This window comes from Pygoscelis adeliae, unplaced genomic scaffold (genome assembly GCF_000699105.1).
Source record: "Pygoscelis adeliae isolate BGI_AS28 unplaced genomic scaffold, ASM69910v1 Scaffold222, whole genome shotgun sequence".
Classification (NCBI taxonomy): domain Eukaryota; kingdom Metazoa; phylum Chordata; class Aves; order Sphenisciformes; family Spheniscidae; genus Pygoscelis; species Pygoscelis adeliae.
The window spans coordinates 1,993,488-2,014,853 of NW_008824309.1; the positions used below are offsets into that span (position 1 = coordinate 1,993,488).

The 21,366-nt window shown below is 37.1% G+C and overlaps 1 protein-coding gene across 1 annotated transcript in view; it reads right to left on the reverse strand.

Annotated features, from left to right (window-relative positions):
- The window catches only part of LRP1B (low density lipoprotein receptor-related protein 1B), a 614,444-nt gene that overhangs the window by 233,215 nt on the left and 359,863 nt on the right, over positions 1 to 21,366 (reverse strand). The window contains exons 24-29 of the mRNA XM_009319022.1: positions 18,629 to 18,826; positions 16,777 to 16,981; positions 12,971 to 13,135; positions 11,586 to 11,830; positions 1,982 to 2,113; positions 529 to 756 (exon numbers count right to left, since the gene is read on the reverse strand). Coding sequence (XP_009317297.1) covers positions 529 to 756; positions 1,982 to 2,113; positions 11,586 to 11,830; positions 12,971 to 13,135; positions 16,777 to 16,981; positions 18,629 to 18,826 — 1,173 coding nt within the window. The remainder of the gene's footprint in view (positions 1 to 528; positions 757 to 1,981; positions 2,114 to 11,585; positions 11,831 to 12,970; positions 13,136 to 16,776; positions 16,982 to 18,628; positions 18,827 to 21,366) is intronic.

Here is a 21,366-nt window from a genome sequence, read left to right on the forward strand (position 1 = left end):
CAACAGGTAAATGCATAACAGCAGTATCACCAAAATTACCAAGCTACCGTATCATGTATTTCGCCGATGGTGCCAAAGCTGAAAGATCTACATGGACTGGAAGTTAAAAATAGCTCTGATGGAGCTAATTGCTTCGCTAGGTCAGCACAGATAGCCAAAGGACATAGAAAATCCACATGAAATTCTTCAATGCAAAGCTATGTCAGGATGCTGTTGTTTTTCTGATTTTCATCTTTATTCTTTTTACCTTCCCCAGAAGACATTACTTCCATTGTTTACTATACATTTCAATCTTGCATAAAAGCAATGCTACAATTATATCTCAATTTATATAAATAAAAATGAATTATGAATCAATAAAATGAACTAGAATCCTAAACAAAATTGTGCTTTCTTATTGTTTAGATCAATTATCCAATACCAGTGAAAGGTATACCTAACAAGAACTTGCACGCTCATACTTTAGCATACTTTTAACACACATTTACCTATAATGAATTATTTTTACTTCAATGTTATGCTATTTACCTCTTGAAATAATGGTTTCTAAGCCAGTGCCATTAATGAAGGCACGCTTGATGGTCTGTGTTTTCACATCAGTCCAGTATAAGCGTTCCTCAACAGCATCAAAATCTATGACTGTCACATCATCAATGTCAGGAACAGTGAAGGCTGTGATGAAGTTGAAGTACGGGTTTTCTATGTCCACCCCTCTTATTTCTGAACGCCTTGCATAAAGAAGAAATTTCTTCCTTTCTGTTAGAAAAAAGGAAAACATCACTCCTCATCCTCTTCACAACACTGGTAACAGATGTCAAAGTCATTTATTTGAGATCACTTTACAAATGTGTAAATAAAGTTTATAGGAAATGATTTAGTATCTCCAGAAAACCTAGCGATACTTGAGAAATAAAGTATGTTACAGAGCATAAAAATCGCAGGAAAAATGCATTAATTCTGGACACTGGAGAAGAAGTTACTACACCACTAAATCAATATGGCCTTGTGCAAGTCTAAGGAAAAAAGGTTAAATGATATTTAAAAAAAATTTACCCCACTTATCCCAATCAAAAAAAATACTGTTTCATTTGCACATCATAACAGATATTAACATTTGGTATCTCAGGGGAACAGAGTATCACTGTAACAGGGAAGTTTTGCAAACAACAAAACTCAGGAGGAATTCCACAACGTATGTGTAAGTAGTGAAAGGCAAACAGGTGGAAGATAAAAGAACACATTGATTGTTCTAATTTAGACATCCACTAATGAAAACGGGTGATACATTAAAGGAAAGCAGAACTCTATTTTTTTTAATCTCAAGAGTCTAAATTATTGGAGCAAATGTCTGTGAATGAACAGTAGAGGTAACTTTTTTCCCCTGCAATATCCTTGATACGACAAAATATTTTTTTTTATTTCCTAAACATTATTAATCAGCACTGAAAAGAGTAATGTAGTACAAGGTTTTACAGATAATGGACACAATTATTTGACATTTTGAGGGCTTTTATAGCTTAAAAGTGTTCATTGTCATTTTTTATAAAACTCCCCTGCAAGGCTGCATGTCTAATATTTGCTCTTCATTTTATTTTCTTAATCCTTGAAAATGAACCTAAGACAACTTTAGAAGAACAGGTAGAGATTTAAGCTATTAAGTACCTTGTTGTTATTCAGTGTACCTGACTCATCATTTTCTGATGACGCACTTCACAGTATAAATCCTTCTGTTTTGCAGAGATAAGTTTTACTAACATACCATACACATAAGCAACAGAAAAAATGGCTGTGGTAATAAATATCAAAGCTCCACACACCTCATATATTAGAATACGTTATCAGTTCCCAAAAAGTAGATGTCCCTTTAACATATATCTTTAAGATGCACTGTAGAGATTGTTTTTAAGATTATGTATTTTAATTTGTACAGTTCAAAATTCTAAAATCAATACAATTGTTAGGCTTTGGGAGGAAAACTTACCGTAACATGTTTTCTTGTCTAAAGACAGTTTCATCAGATGTGGACAGGCACATGCAGCACTTCTGTTGTGATTGATCAGACACATGTGAGAACATGGACCTCTGCCCTCATTAGCAGCGCATGGATTGGAAGCTAAAATTGAATAATGAAATACAAGAAATATAAAAACACCTTTTGGAACTGAGGTTTGTCAAACTAGCATAAGCGACACTGGTGAGAAAGGGGTGAAAATTCTGTTTGAAGACAAACCCGGCCTCATGGATTCACTGAGCTTGTACTCTAATCACTTTTTCTAGGCTAATATTCAACTCTTGTCCAAGCATTTTTTTTTTTCTCTTAGTACAGCCACAAAATTTATCATTGTAACTTCATGAAGCCACTGGATAAAATTCTCCCAGTGAGATATTAATTTTGCAGTCTATTTATAACATTTAAATGTGAAGAATTGTACACTCCTAAACAGGACATGTGGCATAAAGAAATGTTAATATGATGAGGACCTGAACAAGAAATTTCACTTTGTGAACAGTCAAAGCTTAGATTATGCAATGAATTTTGGCAAATTCAATGTTCCCTCTCAATTTGATCTACCTACTAGAATATTAGTTGGAAATCTAACACACAAAGATAATTTGAAATAAACAGGCCAAAGTATTTCTACTTTTCTCAAAGGAAAACCTCTCCTAAGCGCAGCTTTTTTCAAGTAGCTTCTTATAGTTCACGGATTGAACAAGATGTGCTAAAATTGCTTTAAAGAGCAGAAAGCAAGCTGACTGGAGAAAACTTCTTAGTTTTACAAAACCTGGAAACTATTCTTATTATCTTCATTCATTATTATACACACACAGTTCCAGAGCACTCCTGAAGAGGCACTCCAAGCATAAACAGAAAGTAACGTTGAATTTTCCACTTACTAAAAAAAACCTCAGAAAATTAACAGTGATGAAAAGGGAAGTGGGAATGACTGACTCATAAAGACAAACTTATAATTAACAAAATCAATTAGTTTATAATATATTCCTCCAACGCTGTGCTAGCCTGCAATATAAGTAATTAGATAACTAGAGAAATCTGATGTATGAATTTCTTTGTGAAATAAATTTAGCTCAAACTCAAGCACTAAAATTTGAAGACAAACTGAAGGTTTGCTTCATTGAACCATTTCTTTTTCACCAATGCATGCTTCCTTAAAGTTATCCACCAACTCCTGAATCCTTTAACTACTTACTTGTCTGACCAGTACTACAGGAAGAATGAAACTTCAAAACCTTGGATAAACAGGTTAATGAAATTCTATCCAACATCTTCCATCATTCTATCAAAAAATCACAGGCTTTTACAGTTTTCTGTAAAGTCATCCCATTTGTCCCTTTCAAACACTGGCAGCACTGGAGGCCACTCAGCACTCTCCCAGCCTTTGCATTTTCTCCTGCTATTCCAAGGTTTATTGAAAAGAAGCATCCCATATCCTCTCTGTCAGCTCTTCTAAACCTCTGACAAAAGTCAGCTGGGCCAATAAGCTTAAAAATATTTATTCCTGGTTAATGAATTAATATCTTCTTTGGCTGCTAATGGACTGTAAATACCTTATTATCCTTATTCAATGACTGTTTTTGATTCTGGCTTTCCCAAAAATTACAATAGAGAAATGTTTAATTAATATCATCACTTTCCTTGTGTCTGTAGTAACAATGTGAAAAAATCTGGGGTGATCTCTTTTAATAAGGTCACAACTTCGTGTGGAAGATAAAAAATGTGGAGCTGAGGAAAAGAGACTGAAGTTAAGAAGGTTCCAGGAGCCCTTCAGGATAAGAATCAATTATTAATGGACTATTAATATTAGTAAATATAAGTCATCTATCCCTATGAACTTCACATCAAAAATGAAACATAATTTAGGGTTTTGACAATATTGTGAAGGAGATCATAGAATCATTTAGGTCGTAAGGGATCTCAGGATCCTTGATCTAGTGGTTCAACCTGCATTTTTTGGCATTCTTAACACTGCTGCTGCAAGATTTAAAATTTAGTCATACATTTTGTAAAACAGCATTTCCTTTAATTTATTTGCCAATATAAAACAGTAATTTCAGTGGAACCTCAACCTCTTTATATGCATACAACCATCGTGGCAAGGATCTACTTAGGGCCTAAGAATAATAATTCCCATCTTGTCTTCTGTGCAAGTAGTGCATTATATTTTTCTCTACCAAAGTTGTTATTTGAGTATGAATTCAAATAGAACATACAGAAGAAAAAATAAAAGGTGTGCTGGTTAATGATCACGTTAAAGAAAGAGTTGTGGTTAAAGTGTGCTACGAGCATCAACGAAGAGCAGACAGTACAATTTGTGTACTATCTGTCCACATCACAGTTCCCTTCATATATCACAGAATACAAAATTGGTGGAAAAAGAAGCATTATAAAGCAGATGTATTTGTTTCCACAATTTTCCACTTACTAAAAAAAACCTCAGAAAATTAACAGTGATGAAAAGGGAAGTGGGAATGACTGACTCATAAAGACAAACTTATAATTAACAAAATCAATTAGTTTATAATATATTCCTCCAACGCTGTGCTAGCCTGCAATATAAGTAATTAGATAACTAGAGAAATCTGATGTATGAATTTCTTTGTGAAATAAATTTAGCTCAAACTCAAGCACTAAAATTTGAAGACAAACTGAAGGTTTGCTTCATTGAACCATTTCTTTTTCACCAATGCATGCTTCCTTAAAGTTATCCACCAACTCCTGAATCCTTTAACTACTTACTTGTCTGACCAGTACTACAGGAAGAATGAAACTTCAAAACCTTGGATAAACAGGTTAATGAAATTCTATCCAACATCTTCCATCATTCTATCAAAAAATCACAGGCTTTTACAGTTTTCTGTAAAGTCATCCCATTTGTCCCTTTCAAACACTGGCAGCACTGGAGGCCACTCAGCACTCTCCCAGCCTTTGCATTTTCTCCTGCTATTCCAAGGTTTATTGAAAAGAAGCATCCCATATCCTCTCTGTCAGCTCTTCTAAACCTCTGACAAAAGTCAGCTGGGCCAATAAGCTTAAAAATATTTATTCCTGGTTAATGAATTAATATCTTCTTTGGCTGCTAATGGACTGTAAATACCTTATTATCCTTATTCAATGACTGTTTTTGATTCTGGCTTTCCCAAAAATTACAATAGAGAAATGTTTAATTAATATCATCACTTTCCTTGTGTCTGTAGTAACAATGTGAAAAAATCTGGGGTGATCTCTTTTAATAAGGTCACAACTTCGTGTGGAAGATAAAAAATGTGGAGCTGAGGAAAAGAGACTGAAGTTAAGAAGGTTCCAGGAGCCCTTCAGGATAAGAATCAATTATTAATGGACTATTAATATTAGTAAATATAAGTAATCTATCCCTATGAACTTCACATCAAAAATGAAACATAATTTAGGGTTTTGACAATATTGTGAAGGAGATCATAGAATCATTTAGGTCGTAAGGGATCTCAGGATCCTTGATCTAGTGGTTCAACCTGCATTTTTTGGCATTCTTAACACTGCTGCTGCAAGATTTAAAATTTAGTCATACATTTTGTAAAACAGCATTTCCTTTAATTTATTTGCCAATATAAAACAGTAATTTCAGTGGAACCTCAACCTCTTTATATGCATACAACCATCGTGGCAAGGATCTACTTAGGGCCTAAGAATAATAATTCCCATCTTGTCTTCTGTGCAAGTAGTGCATTATATTTTTCTCTACCAAAGTTGTTATTTGAGTATGAATTCAAATAGAACATACAGAAGAAAAAATAAAAGGTGTGCTGGTTAATGATCACGTTAAAGAAAGAGTTGTGGTTAAAGTGTGCTACGAGCATCAACGAAGAGCAGACAGTACAATTTGTGTACTATCTGTCCACATCACAGTTCCCTTCATATATCACAGAATACAAAATTGGTGGAAAAAGAAGCATTATAAAGCAGATGTATTTGTTTCCACGTGCATGCACAATTGGAGGAGTAAACTATCATGATCTAAAAATTACTTATACCAGTACATATGTATATATTCCTTTCATATTCATACTGCTTTCACTGAAAAACAGCTAAGCCCGTTCTTTACTTTCTAATAAAAACTAATTCTCTTGAAGGCAAATAGGTATGCTATTGCTTTGACTCTCAAAAATTTGGCTCTTTTATTTCCTTGTGCTAGTTCTAATACTTCCTTCTATTTCTATTGTGAGTAACCACATAACCATTCCTCATCCACCTTCGCCATGCCATTTATGATTTCACAGACTGCCATCATACAGAAGCCTGTCTATAAGCTGTATTTCAAGAAGCATCAGCTTACCTGTCCTCATACAAAAACCTTTCCCATAGTCCTGATCAGCCTGTCAAGCCTTCTCAGTATGTTTTATATGATCTGTATACAGTATCCAAGATATGGGAGTGATATGGATTTATACAGCATCACAGTTCACCATCTGTGGTTCTTTATTCCTTTCCTAATCATTTCCACCAATCTATTTTCCTTTTGATCACAGCAATCCACACAACTGGCTTTTTCACCAACTGGCCAGCCTTTTGCATTATTTAATTGAGTTCCACTGCTGGTTTCTTGTCAATCTATTTCTCTTACAGTACTGTGCACAGATATACATATGTCACTCTTTGTCATCATATTTCTTCTTGACTGCTCTCTAAAACATTATTTAAACAAAATGTTTATTTTTCTTGACCAGTAACCCTTAAAAAAACCCTCATTCTATCACCAGTTGACAAATTAACAGTTACTCTGACAAGCTCTGAACATGCATTCACTATGGACCAACTTATCGTCCATATTAACTTCATATTGAACCTGTCCCTACTTGGCATCAGATTTTAGCTTGGCAAAATTTTGATCTTATACTTTAATGGTGGCGACATGATTAAATTCTGCCTACACCTTCAAATATATGCACTACAGTAACACCAAAAGTATACTTATAAATTTCTGACAATCTATTCCCACTCATATTTAAAACCAGTTATAGATCTAATCCTCTGCTCACTGTCAATACTTTCTGTAGTATTGCTTTTCATAGGGCCAAAGATCCTTCTGCTGTAATCAATCAAGTTAAAATCTTCATACTACCCGATTATATCTGATTATTTTAGCATTAATCTTTGGAATTTGCAACTTAGGACTCATCAGAGAACACATTAGTTCTAAAATACATATTTATTTCCTATATTCACTATTTCTGCTTCAGTTTTTAATCATTCACTTGAAGAATTAGTCAGTATACCATCTAACAAAAATTTACATATTCACCATGAAACGAAATAAACAAGAATATTATTAGCTCAAAGTTAGTGCAATTCTTCATGATACTGTATTGTATATGGTATGATAGCTTTATGGTAGTTCTGAAGCTCTTGTTAATGAATCTCTCTGTTTCGCACACCCCCACCCCCACCCCCCCAGTGTACAGTTTGAGATGAAAGGGTACTGCAAAAAACAAACAGAGAAAAATGTAATTAATGATATAAGTCCAAAGCTAAGAAGGGACTGCCTGGAATGACTGACCTTAAAAAAGCATACTGACATACTAGGCAGATAAGAAATGCAGATGTAAAAGAATAACAAATGTTGTAATGCTAAGGTATTACCATGTGGAAAGGCCAAAGCCAATAGTACTTTTAGAAGCAAGTGCTATGCTTTATAGAAAACTTTAAAAAAAATAATCAGAAATTTACTGTTAGAGTAAGTAACAAAAAAGCGGTAACAAAGTATTAAATTAAATCCAAGTGTGAAAAGCTACACGAGTTACATGACAGAGTGACTGAGAAATAAAACTTCTGATAAAATTCAATACATATCTAATAATATACAAGGGAAAAAAACAACCTCAGGTTACATACACGAGGATGAGCACTGAAATAGCATCCATACCTAAAAGATCCTTTTCTGAAGCAACAGATTATATTTATACTTATGAAATGGCTGCCCAATACCTCTCTTATTACAAGAGCTAGGACATGCTGAACAGAATTATCAAGTATTAGGGTCAAAACAAGGAAGATGAGGTCCTCTCTCACACAGTGCATAGTTACGCACCAGAGCCACCTGCCCAAAAAGTTGCAGACATCAAGAGTTTGTGTAAGTTCAAAAGTCAACTTGAAAAGTTCATGCAAGAGGAATCAGTCAAAGGCTTTAAAGCCTTCGAAGCACAGAGACCATTTTAGGTTCAAAAAGCACTGAGTTGCAGGTTACTGGAAGCTGACAGGCTATACGGGAGGAGCATGGCTGTTCTCTTCCCCAGGCCCATACTTTCCTGTAGGCACTGATCAGCCATTGTCAAAGACAGGATGCTGAGTTAAGACAAAGGTAGGAAAGACTGTTTTTATAATTCCTAAAACAAAAATGGAACTTTCACAAGGCACAAAGGAATCCAATTTAAAGTTCAGAAAGATTGTCTATAGTTTGCATGATACATATACCAATCTTCCTGCTGGTTTTGAAATAAAAAGAATGTACACAAGAAGGTTATGATAAAATCTCAAACTAATAAAATTTTTAAAATCCCTCCAAAATAAAATAGCCAAAACTTTGTTCATGTGCATCTTAAGCTACATTTCTGTAAAAAGTTATTTATTTTAAACAGCAATCCAGGCCTTAACAGAATACCGTAACAAAACAGTGCTATGAAGTTAAATGTTTTTCATGTTTTAATTACAAAAGAGCCCGGTGGTACCAATATACTTTATATTCAGCAGTTACTATACTGCTTGTCCTGATTTTTAGGCTATAAAAATTCAATCTGCAAAAAGAAAAATAATGTCATGGGCATGTTTTTCTTTTAAATTCAAAGTACTACCCTTGAGAAATGCAAAAAACTGGGGAATGTGTTAGGCAAGTTGTGATCTTTCCAATGCACTATATTTACTCCTCTCATCACTGTCCTCAGTAGTACACCTCATGGTACAAGTACCACTTCTTGTGCCTAAAACAGAAGACCTTGTTCTTTGCAGCAAGTAGATTTTTAAAATATAACGGTAGTTGAGAAAATATTCTTCCCAGAAAACCTGTGTTTGCTATGTTAATAGCATTCCTGATACACAGCTTTGATTCTGTAAAGATGAGTAGGTCTCAAACTGATATTCCTGAGATGTGACATCATTCTGCATTAGATCATGAAGCCTGCCACAATCCCCTGTGGTTTACTAACAGATGAACCTATCATCCATACAAACATCGTGCTATAACTTCACTACCTTAAATTAGCATCTGTCCTAGATTAACTGAAATAATGTTGCTTTGGGCTGCAGGAATTTTTTTAGCTCTGCTCTACTTTATTTCAGTCAAAATAAGTTGCATGAAATATTTTGAAAGCTAATAACCTTTCAACTACACAGGTGACCCAGATGTATACCTATGGAGCTGAGAATACAAAATGTTTGTCCTTCTGTGCTGTTTTTATACTGACATTTTGCAGTGTAAATCTACTGTTAATTTTATCTCGGGATTCTAAACTGCATGCTATCTTGTTTCATTTATTGCAAGATGGCTACAAATTCAGAAGAAAAATTAAGAAGTAATCGCATAGTATCACCATTTTTCTCTAGCTCCGATAAAGCTAGGTACTGGAGATACGTAGAAAGAAATTGCTTCCATTGAAAGAGAATAGTTTAGAGCAAACCCAGAAGGCCAATCATAAATCGGAATCTGGTGTTTTCGACATCATAAAATAAAATCTGCAATTACACAACTTGGTATTTGAACTTCTTGATTCTGGCAAATAACTGCTGAAAACTCTTCTACAGCTTATACCTTGCCTTGAGGCCAAGGTATCTGTGACTATGGAATACTGACTGATGTCTCCCTAGGCTATAGTCTCTCTCTAAAGACGTTGCCTGGCCCCAGTCTAAACAGAAAATAGTTGGTTTTTTCTGACAGCAAGAAATGGCTAATGGGAACCCTCCTGCTACTGTGAAAACACCAAATAAAGAACACAGTTCCTCAAATCCCAAACTTCGGGAAGTGACTAATTATAAAAAATAGCAAAAGCCATTACTTGAAGGGGTGTGCAGAGATGCATATTTACTCCACCTGTATTTTAAGATCCTGGGCATACATACTCTTTTGTCCAGAAGTCGGGCAGCTTTGTTAGAACAGTACCCTGGCCTAAAAAGTAAATTCTTATTTACTTATTTCAAAAAGTAATAAAGCCCAAGGAACTTCACATCCACTGAAAACAGTATCATTCTTCTTTAATGTAAGTTCATTATTATTTTAAAATAAAACCATCAAAAAAATGTATCCTGACAGCATATGTCACATATTGCAAGGTAGATTAGGAGCTGTTCACTGCGAGTCCTTATCACAGTTGCCATCATGCTTAGACTCACGAACTAACAGTGAGTTGTATTCATTGCTCTCCTTTTTTCAATGCATGCTATTAGAGAGCATTCTTCTAATCTTTTGACAACTAGTGTGCAGGGCGAATTTTACTTGCTGGTACTCATTTACATTAGAGCTATATCCATAGTCTTCTAGGTATAACTAATGCAGAACTGGGTTCTAAGACATTTACAAAGCCATACAAAAGTGTCAGGATTTAATGCTTTCAAATAAAGATTGCTCAGAACCTACTAACATAAAAGTCTGAATAGCTTACTGAGCACTACAAACCCTGGGTAAGAAAAGAAACAAAATAACATTTCTCAATACTAAAAAAATCAAGTATACGTGATACTAATTTTAAAGTAGTTTCTACTACCATCAACTTTTTGGCAAAAGAGTTGACATTTATCCAGAGATCATGGAACATTCTATGACTAATTGGTGGTCGGTCATCCTCCAGTAGTATTTTTTACTTTCCTATATTTACATACAAATTAAGTCACTGTCCTTTGTTATATCTCACAATAAAAACACATATTCAATTCTTTTGTCAGCATCGGCATTTTCCAGGGCACATCCCAAGAGCTTCTATAGCTAGAAGATGTTATTTTAAAATAAGAACTGTTAGGTGACTAGGATGTGCTTTGGAAAAGCGTCAGTTTATAGACAACACCCAATTGAGGCTATTCAGGTAGAAAAGTAGTGGTCTGCAGTGGTGGAATCTAAATTATGCAGTCTTAAGAGTGAACAAGAAGACTGAGAAGAAAAATAGTCTCAGACAAGTGAATGAGTAAATTAAGGCAAATTATAGCACAAAGTGAATATTTACAACTAACAATTGTAAACACAGTGTATTTCACAGAAAAGTTCATCTTCCTCTGGAGAGAAGCAAGAGAAAGACAGCTAATGTTGTTATGTTTACTTCTGTCAGACTAGTTACTCCACTTAACAAAACAAGCTGGAAGCCTTTTAAATAAATGTGGTTCTGCACTGTATTTGTAACAGATCAAGAACAAGAGTCCAAATGGGCAACATTCACAGACACTGATCCCATGAAGCTTCTGGTTTGAGTAAAGATTCTATTACCACCCAAGGAACACTAGTGCCGAATACGACATTTAATTAAGAATTGTCAGTTCAAGACAAATTCATATACAGATATAAAAATAATACTTCCCCCCCATAGGAATAATAATTAATTATTCTATAAATAGTCACCTTGTGGTTGACGACTTGGATGATATATCTGAAGATCAAAAGGCTGAGCACTTGTTTTTTGTATTACACTGACATTTTGGCCAGTCCATTTATTGGCTTTTGCAAGTGTATTGGTCCGCCAATCTGTCCAATAGACTTCACTCCCATACAAAGAAACAGCAAAAGGGTGAGAAAGATATTCATGACCCCGTATAATCTCTATCCTGCCGGTTCCATCATATAATGCAGAATAAATGGCATCCGATCTACAAGATAACGCCAAATTTAAGATTACATAAAAATAAAATAAAAATCACACAACCATTATGACATTGGTGCAAAATGTATAAAAACGTTACTCTTGCATACTGGTAAGACCAAAGAATGTTTAGAGCGCAATCATTAACTTCAGAGATGGTTTAGTTCACATTATTAATTTAACTAGGGATATGAAATACTGGTTTGCTTGTATACTGTTTTTAAATCCAAGTTTACCTCCATGCTGTGAAAATACAGCAGGAAAATCAGTTTCCATTCAGAGGAACTTATGGAAAAAATAATGAAATAGCTTGGGCCTTCCATGTGTAAGTGTCAAGGAGGACAAAGGGGCAACTGCTCTCTAAAGCACAGGGAGCCAGGAGCCGTGGATGATACCACAGCTGGCAGGGCAGAGGCTTCACTGTCCAGGGCCACATCCCACCGCCCCCGAGAGATGTGAGCATGTGTCCTGGTTTCGGCTGGGATAGAGTTAATTTTCTTCCTAGTAGCTGGTACAGTGCTGTGGTTTGGATTTAGGATGAGAATAATGTTGATAACACACCGATGTTTTAGCTGTTGCTAAGCAGTGCTTACCCTAGTCAAGGACTTTTCAGCCTCTTACGCCCTGCCAGCGAGAGGCTGGGAGGGGGCACAGCCAGGACAGCTGACCCCAACAGGCCAAAGGGACATTCCATACCATATGACGTCATGCTCAGTATATAAACTGGGGGGAGTTAGCCAGGGGAGGGGTGACCACTGCTCGGGAACTGTCTGGGCATCAGTCGGCGGGTGGTGAGCAATTGCACTGTGCATCACTTGCTTTGTATATTCAGTGGTGTCAGTCAGGCAGGGGCCAAGCTCCAGGGCTAGGCTGAAATGGGCTCCTGGGACCATGGGCAGGACGTGTGGAGGGAGGTCCCCGAGAAGCCTGGTAAGGGCCATTAAGGTCTGCTGGTACAGACCATGAAGACCATGCAGAAATGATGTAGAACAGGAATGCAATTAAAGACATGCACATACTGTACATTTGCACAGAAGACTATGTACATAATGTACATAACTACGTTCCACTTACAATGTAGTTCGTATTTTTGTATGCAAGAATAAGGATTTATAAACAGATACTAAAAATACTGTTATCACTTTACCTGGCATCTGTCCATACTATTCTTTTTTCAAAGTGATCTACGGTAAGGCCATTAGGCCAGGCTCCAGTATCCATATCTTTATAGATGATCTTTCTTTCCGCTCCGCTCATGGAAGCGGATTCAATGCGAGGAAAATTTGCATCCCAGTCTGTCCAAAACAGAATTCTGGTGAGAGGAAAAGGAAAAGAAAAGAGATAGAAGAAAATATTAAGGCATGCAGAATAATTTCAAATGGTTCAATATGACAATAGTTGGGAAAAAAGTTCAAACGCTCACATGTTTTAAATGAAAGGAATAAACATAGATGAATATGGGCAACTATATAAATTCCTTGAAGTAATAGGGTAACATGGAGGTGATATTTCATTATTAGTGTTAGAGCAATCATGAATCTCAAGAAGTTTTTTAAAAACTAGAAGTTTAATAGCGTTCCCTTTTTCATGTCCATTAATACAAGTAACAGCTTGTCTTGTCTTCCTTCTATAATTAGAAACCCAGCTCATTAAAGAAAATTATAATGAGAGACTTTGAAAGCAATGCACAGATGAGGAGGATGGGGAGGGAAGAAAGGGAAGAGGTGGCAGGTATTAAGGAACATGATAAATTAGATATTTCCATTTATTATTAAGAGTGTTCCAATGAAGACCCCTAGATTTTGGTATGTCACTAACGAATTTTATGCAGATTAGTCTTGCGAAGAAAACTGAAAAGATCTGTTTTATGGTAGGCTCTCTCAGTTATGTACTATCTCTGATTTTTTTCCAATAAGGAGAGCTTTCACCTGTATAACCAAAGAACTTTCTTGTTAAGTAACAGAAACAGTGTCACCAAAAGGCCAAAAATACACTCTAACTGTTCTTAGCTTATCAAGTTTTCAACACCACACAATTTTTTCTTAATTTGTTAAAGGAAAAGAATACCTTTGATATGAAAACTTCTAATTAGTTGTAAAGAGCTAATTGTAACACAACTTTTGACAAGTAACATCAGACGGCTTCAGTCCTGAACATATATTCTAGTAAGGCCTCTCCATTTAGTGCCTGTGAACAATAGTAGGCGCTACATTTAAATAATAAGGGATAAGGGTATAAAAAGGCCTGTCTGCCCACCAAACTCCATTTCTAGCTCTCTCCCTGGGTGAGGGTCCCTGCTCCATGTCCACGCTGTGTGTGCAGACAGCCGCGTGCCAGCGGCCGGAGCCAGACGACCGCTCACAGGGCCCGTACGCCTGGGGTGGCGGCAACTGGAGCGAGTGAGGGCGTGCCCGTCAGCGTGCGATCGCTGGCGAAGGTGAAGCCCGACTGGTGAGCGGGTTAAATGGATGGCAGCCAGGTGTATACGTGCGTCTCTGGGAGCGAGGCACCTGGGGGAGCTGGCTACTCCAAGGACTGGGGGGGCCAGGCTAACTGGCAGAGAGACCCTGAGGTCCGCGGCCTGACCGAGAGATGCTCACGTGTGTGTGTGTGTAGGCAGCTGGGGACAGCGGGGGTCCGGGGCTGGCTGCTGGGTGGGACTGGGGGCCTACGCCCAGCTACGGCCGTGCGTGTGATGGGTCCCCACCAGCAACTGGCGTGGGGCTGCAGCCTCGGGGGCTCACACGTCCTGGAGCCAGCAGCTGGGCAGCCGAGCGATCCCGGGGCCAGCCGCTGGGCAGACGGACCCAGCTACCGGAGGAATCCACATTACACATACATATATGTTTCCCACTAAAAGACCTTCATGCTTAACAGCCAGAGAGGTTAACAGGATGAGACCATTGGTGCTGCGTGTCTCAGTGCTGAGAGTTTCTGCCTGTGTAGACCTCTGTGACCGGTCATGTGCATATGTATATAAGTTTATGTATGTTGTGTACGTGCATCTGTGTGTGTGTGGACTGGGAATATATGCTCAGCCTCACTGCAGGTCGGAATCAAAGGCATGGAGCTATGGCAGCCTCGCCTCCATTGGGATACAGGATTTGTGCAATCCTAACACAACCATCTACTTTGAAACATCAGTGTTTGTTTATTCGTATTTATTCGTGAAAAGATTGAAGAGCTGTTCCCATCTGTGTTCAAAGATTTTACTCTTTCCTCACTTCTAACAAAACATAGCATTCAATTGCTTCTAGCTTTTGAAAAGGCAGATTAAGCCTTCAGTTTCAGGAAGATTGGGAGGAAAAATAAATAATCAAATCACCAACCATTTAATTTGAACAACTTATCTACCAATTCTTCTGCCAGCAGGATGCCTCTTTTTAAAAACCTCTATAGATAAGTGATGCACTCTGTAAATAAGCTTTCTAGCATCTGAATTGAGAGGGCAGGGTCCTTAATCATTAAAGCATGTACTTCCTAATTCGGAATTTTAGGTCCCAGAGGGACCTGAGGTCCCAGAATCTGGGACCTTTATCTACTTTTATTTTTATGTCCACAGCAGTGTTTCTGAAATAAATATTCAGTGAAGACACGTGATAGATCATACCGGGTTCCTAAAGAAAATTAAATATGATGATTCTGCAAACTCATTGTAATTTATGTTATTTTTGGCCACATTTAATTTGCAGTGGTTTTTTTGTTTTTGTTTTTTTTTCCCCTCTCTGAAAGAATAATTATGAGAAGGGGCTGTAGCTATTGACCATTACCTTCTGGTCACCCTAAGAGGATCCAGCTACACACAATATGGGGTAATGAGGTTTCTGTAATCAGTCTGTGATGTCATAAAGCCTCAAAACACTGCTCTAACTCCAAGAATCGTAAAGTTTTTGTAGTAGTAGACTGAATTTCAATAAAGAATCAGAACCGACACCTAGCTCAACAGGGAGTTAAGGGTTCCATGAACAGTTTTACTTCCCTTCCGCTACTTAAGTCTATCGACTTAAATTTTAACATAAATGGTGTGTATGGGTCATTTTTGCTCTGCCAAAAAAAAGGAAGGCTAATTTTAAAAGGATGCAAAAATATCCTAAGTTAGTGTTTCTTTTTACTGTGAAGATTTTAAAATGGAATTGTGAAATACATTTATATGTTTGATGATTGCTAAAATTACACTTTATGGGAAAACAGTTTTTATTGTGTTAGCATATTACCAAAATCAGGCAATATTTTAATTTAAGCACACTTTTTTTAAGCACCCAGTTTTGGCCTGTTTTAATTAATATTTTGTTTGATATTATGAAAACATTCTAATATTTATTGGAAACAATTATGACAGGCATTAAATAAAATACATCTTTGTGGTAGTAGGCTGAATCTGCTACACTCAGTTGCCTATGGTTAATAATATTCCAGTTTATAGTATATCCCTTATGAATAGATAGAAAAATACTGACAGAAGTTGGCAAGCATTATCTCCACTTCAAAGATGGAGAACCAAACACAAAAGGTGGGATTTACACCTCACTCAACTTTTAATCTTCCAGTAACATCTAAGCTATACTTTTATAGTCCTACCAAAAAATCAGTCTCTAAGTGAGATGAATCACCTTGGCAATACCTAAATCTGTCGATTAACCACACAGGAAGGTTAGACCAAAGGCTTCAGTTACTATCATCCACATTAAAAAATTAAATTAAACAATCACGTAGCAAGGGAAGTAATTTGCCAACAAATAGACCCCTGTATCTCTTGACTTACCTTTTCTTAACCCTTTGCATTGGGGCAAAACACGCTAATAGTGGATTTCACTCAAAATATACTTTCAAGAAGTATTAAAGACAAATGAGGAACTATAACTCACAGCAAAAAAGGAAATCGGCTAATCTCACACTGAAACTTCTATCTTTAAAATACTTTGCAACATGAAAAAGTAATCTTTTTCTAATTACCCGTATCTGGGATCCAAAGCAATAGCCCTTGGATGTTCCATAGCTCCTGCTATTAACGTTGTTCTCAAAGTGCCATCTAGTTTTGCTACTTCAATTTGGTCCAAATTGCTGTCTATCCAGTATATGTTTCCTGCAATCCAGTCTACAGTAAGACCTTCAGGTGTGGCCAGGCCATGTTGTACTACCACCTCAATGGCACTAACACCTTAAAAAAAAAGAAAGGGGGGTGGGGGGAAAGAGAGAGAGAGACTCTTAAAGAACTACTGTAAAGTCTGATACAGTGAACACGGACATACCAGTCTATCATATGCTCTTGGATTGAATTCTTGATTAATCTGATGGATGATAACACTTTGTTCCACGTGACATTTTTTCTTTACAAATGCGATAGACTGCTGTAAATAAGCACACTTTTGGCAATATACAAATAAACTTAATTCCACAGTAATAGAAATTTTTAGTTCTCTGATGCTTTAGAAAGTTAAGCTCTGAAACATTCAGTAAAGGTCAGAGATCACATGCAGAGTGCCACAGGAGACGTGCATGTGCCCTATTACCAGGGACCTCTTTTGCAGCATCTATGAAGGATGTGCTCATGCTTCACCTCCCGGTGACTAGACATACTAGACAAAACTCATGCAGCTCTATTTCAGTTCCTTCTCAATCAGAAAAAGAGAAAACTGAAACATTGCGATGAAGACAGAAATGGCAGGGAGAACTCTGTTTGGACTCCACATTTTGAAAAGCTCTACAAAAAATAGCCTTACTTTGTTCCTTCGAATTCACATGCACAATTCATACTGTCACTGTCTACTCTTCCCTACCAAATACTTGCTCTGGAGGGTCTCAAAATTTGTCACACAAACAGCGACTACAGAAGCACTCTGTTAGCCCTCAGGACTTCCAGGAAGGCACAGTGCTTTTTGCAGATGCAAGTCAGTTCTTGACAGCTGCAAGACTGAGGGAGTAGTTTTTTTATTTTTTTTTTTTTTTTTTTAAATAGAGCACAGAAATCACTTGGGTTTCGGTATAGTGTGATTATAATACAGCGTGACGACAACAGACTACCTTACTGGTATCATACAAACACCACAATCATTAATGAAAAGTAGCAAGTCTTTGGCTGTCTTTACATACTTAGCAGTCTAAGATATTTCTTTCCTGGTCTGGATCCGTGGATATAAAAATACCCACAAATACCATCTACTATGGAGAAGAAAAAAAACAAAGCCAAACCAAAAAACAAACGTGTTGGAGAACATACACATGAATGCATACATGAACTTTTTCAAAAGCAAGTTAAACATACTTATGCCTGTTAGCTCATGCAGGAATGAAAGCACCTGAATATACACTTCAACAAAGAACATTTTGTAAAAACACCTTTGTATATATTATGAGATTATATTGAGTTATAGGCCATAATTATGTCATCAGGGCAAAGAACAAGTCTTTCTGAATGCTATAAAATTATGAAGCAAAACCTTTCACCTAGTGAGAGGAGATAATTTATCAGTTGTCTGATAAATTCTTATACTTTTTTAATAAGGTGAAGGTAAATTAGAGAAAATGAAAAAAATCAATATTGCACTCATTGGAACAGGAAGAAATATCAGCCCTTTGCATTTGCCATTTTCGTCCTCCTATAGCCTATTGCAAGAGGAAACTTTTATAACAAAAAGTATTTTTCTAGCTCTACATCAAGTACAATCTAGATATACAACTTTTTAAAGGCAGAATGCCATCACGAACTCTGTTTCTGTGAATGGTAGCTCAGTTACAATGTATCAGGTCTAACACCCTGTAACTGCAGTTGTTCTTACTGTTAAGAAATTAAAGATTAAATTCATACCTCCAGTATCAGAGAGCTTGCCTCTGTAAATTTTGTCCTCTACCACATCTGTCCAGTACAGTAAACTCTGACTGAAATGAAAATCAAGTGCTATTGTATTTCTTAAACCAGGAACTAAGAGGCTGTAGTCACGTTTGTGAAGATCAATTTTTCTGATCTCGTGTCGAATAGAAAAAATTATGAAAGCCTCAAATGGATCTGGAAGCAGAAGATTATATATTTCAAAAGAATAATAAAGAAGATACTGTTACATATTGATATAAATGACAAGTGGAATAAGAAGAACAGAATACTTTATCAGGAGAAACAAATGATTAAAACAATTCATCTTCTGATAAATCTTTCAAATACATTTTTAGTCCCACAGACTTCGCACTTCTCCCTTCTAGCATTATCTTTGATCACAACTAGAGATATTAAACATTAAACTTGGGAATATCAAACTCAACTGTCGAACCGTGTTTTGTAGCTTTACCACAAGGAGTCCATAATTAGAGGTTTAAAAATTGCATGTTATCAAAATTAAAATCTGTCTTCTCAAAAGTTGCAGAAAAATTAATCCATTAAATTATACATTGTTTCAAATGCCAGTTAGTTGAAACAATTTACTAAAATATATATAATGTACCTTTTGAATATATATAATGTAACTTGTGTTTTCAATTGAAGTGCTTAAAAAAACCCCTCAGCCCAAACTACCAAGCAAGAAAATGAACATTTTATATGCTTATTGATACACCCCACAACAAATCCAACCACCACTAAAGTTCTCCTTCCTTTGTTATTCAATTAATGCTAGATTATTTGTGCCTGTGAGCTTATATCAAATTATATAGAAATATCTGTAAACGCTCTCTGCATAGGTCAACTATACAATAAAATTGATTTTTTTATTATAGTTCTTACATATTTTAGATTACGAGAAGTTTTTCAAACAAGTAGCTGTGTTAATAAAACAAACAAGAAAGACAAAAATTGGATTCTGCAAACTGTTGAATCAACTTGGTATATCCACCTTAATAAAGTAAGTTTTTCACACCAATCCTTTTCTGCTCTTGAACTACTTGTTCATAATCTGGCTTGGACTTTCCATATGATCCTCCTATTTGTTAAAGCAATTAATGACTTTCTGCAAAGGCAATTTTTCAAAGCTCTGCAGTAGTTAAATAATTTAATGAAGAACAGGATCACTGAATTAGTAGCTATTTTGCAAGTACCAGTTATCTGAACCTGAGGAACACTTTAATGGCACTCCTAATTTCTGATAAATTGGCAGCTACTATGCAGGACACCACAGACTACTGACATACTGCTTTTTAGGTAACTCCAGTGCATAAGAACACATATGATGGACATCACCAGTAGCTTCTTTTAGGTTTCTCAGTAATTAACACTACAATGGAGAAAAAGAAACCTAATAAATCTGTGCTATGTTGGATGGGGTTTTTTCATACAAAGTAGAGGAAGTCTATCTTAAGCTACATAACCTACGGTGCAATTTATCAAGTACACTGATGAAAAGGATTAGAGTTCAATGGGATCTTGACAAGTTTAAGGTACAGTACTTAAGATTGTAAATCAACAATGAGAAATGGGTAGGAAAATATGTGTAGGTAAAGTAACACCATTTTGTTTATTTGGACATTTTGGTTTAAATGAGCAGGTCACATGCTGCTTTCCCCCCCCCCCTCTTTCTTACCCTTCTCGTCACAATGCAAAGATGTAAATTCAGATCCTTGGTTATTGTGGCTGACATACAGTCAAGTCATAGATGTGAGACTACACAAAACAAAAGGATGATTGATATTGTGACAAACAAGAGGCACTGCATTGCAGTGCAAAATTTCTCTGGAAAGAATTCAGAAAGCAGACAGAAACTAGTTTTATATAGGTTCCTCTATGATAAGGCTATTTAAATATAGTCAAATGGATAGCAGTAATTATTGCCTGGATGGTGAGTTGTGAGCCAGAGTCCAGCCACCACTCTGCTTTACATAATGTAGCAATCAATCACCGTAACCTGGATGACTGGATGTGGTGGGTTGACCCCGGCTGGACACCAGGTGCCCACCAAAGCCGCTCTGTCACTGCCCTCCTCAGCTGGACAGAGGAGAGAAATATAACGAAAGGCTCGTGGGTCGAGATAAGGACAGGGAGATCACTCACCAATTATTGTCACAGGCAAACCAGACTCGACTTGGGGAAATTAATTTATTACCAATCAAATCAGAGTAGGATCATGAGAAAATAAAAACCAAATCTTAAAACACCTTCCCCCCACCCCTCCCTTCTTCCCAGGCTTAACTTCACTCCCGATTTTCTCTACCTCCTCCTCCCAAGCGGCGCAGGGGGACGGGGAATGGGGGTTGGGGTCAGTTCATCACACGTTGTCTCTGCTGCTCCTTCCTCCTCAGGGGGAGAACTCCTCACACTCTTCTCTGGCTCCAGCATGGGGTCCCTCCCACGGGAGACAGTCCTACATGAACTTCTCCAACGTGAGTCCTTCCCACGGGCTGCAGTTCTTCACGAACTGCTCCAGCGTGGGTCCCTTCCACGGGGTCACAAGTCCTGCCAGAAGACCCGCTCCAGTATGGGCTCATCTCTACGGGGCCACAGGTCCTGCCAGGAGCATGCTCCAGTGCGGGGTCTCCACGTGGTCACAGCCTCCTTCAGGGTGCATCCATCTGCTGTGGCATGGGGTCCTCCATGGGCTGCAGGGTGGATATCTGCTCCACCGT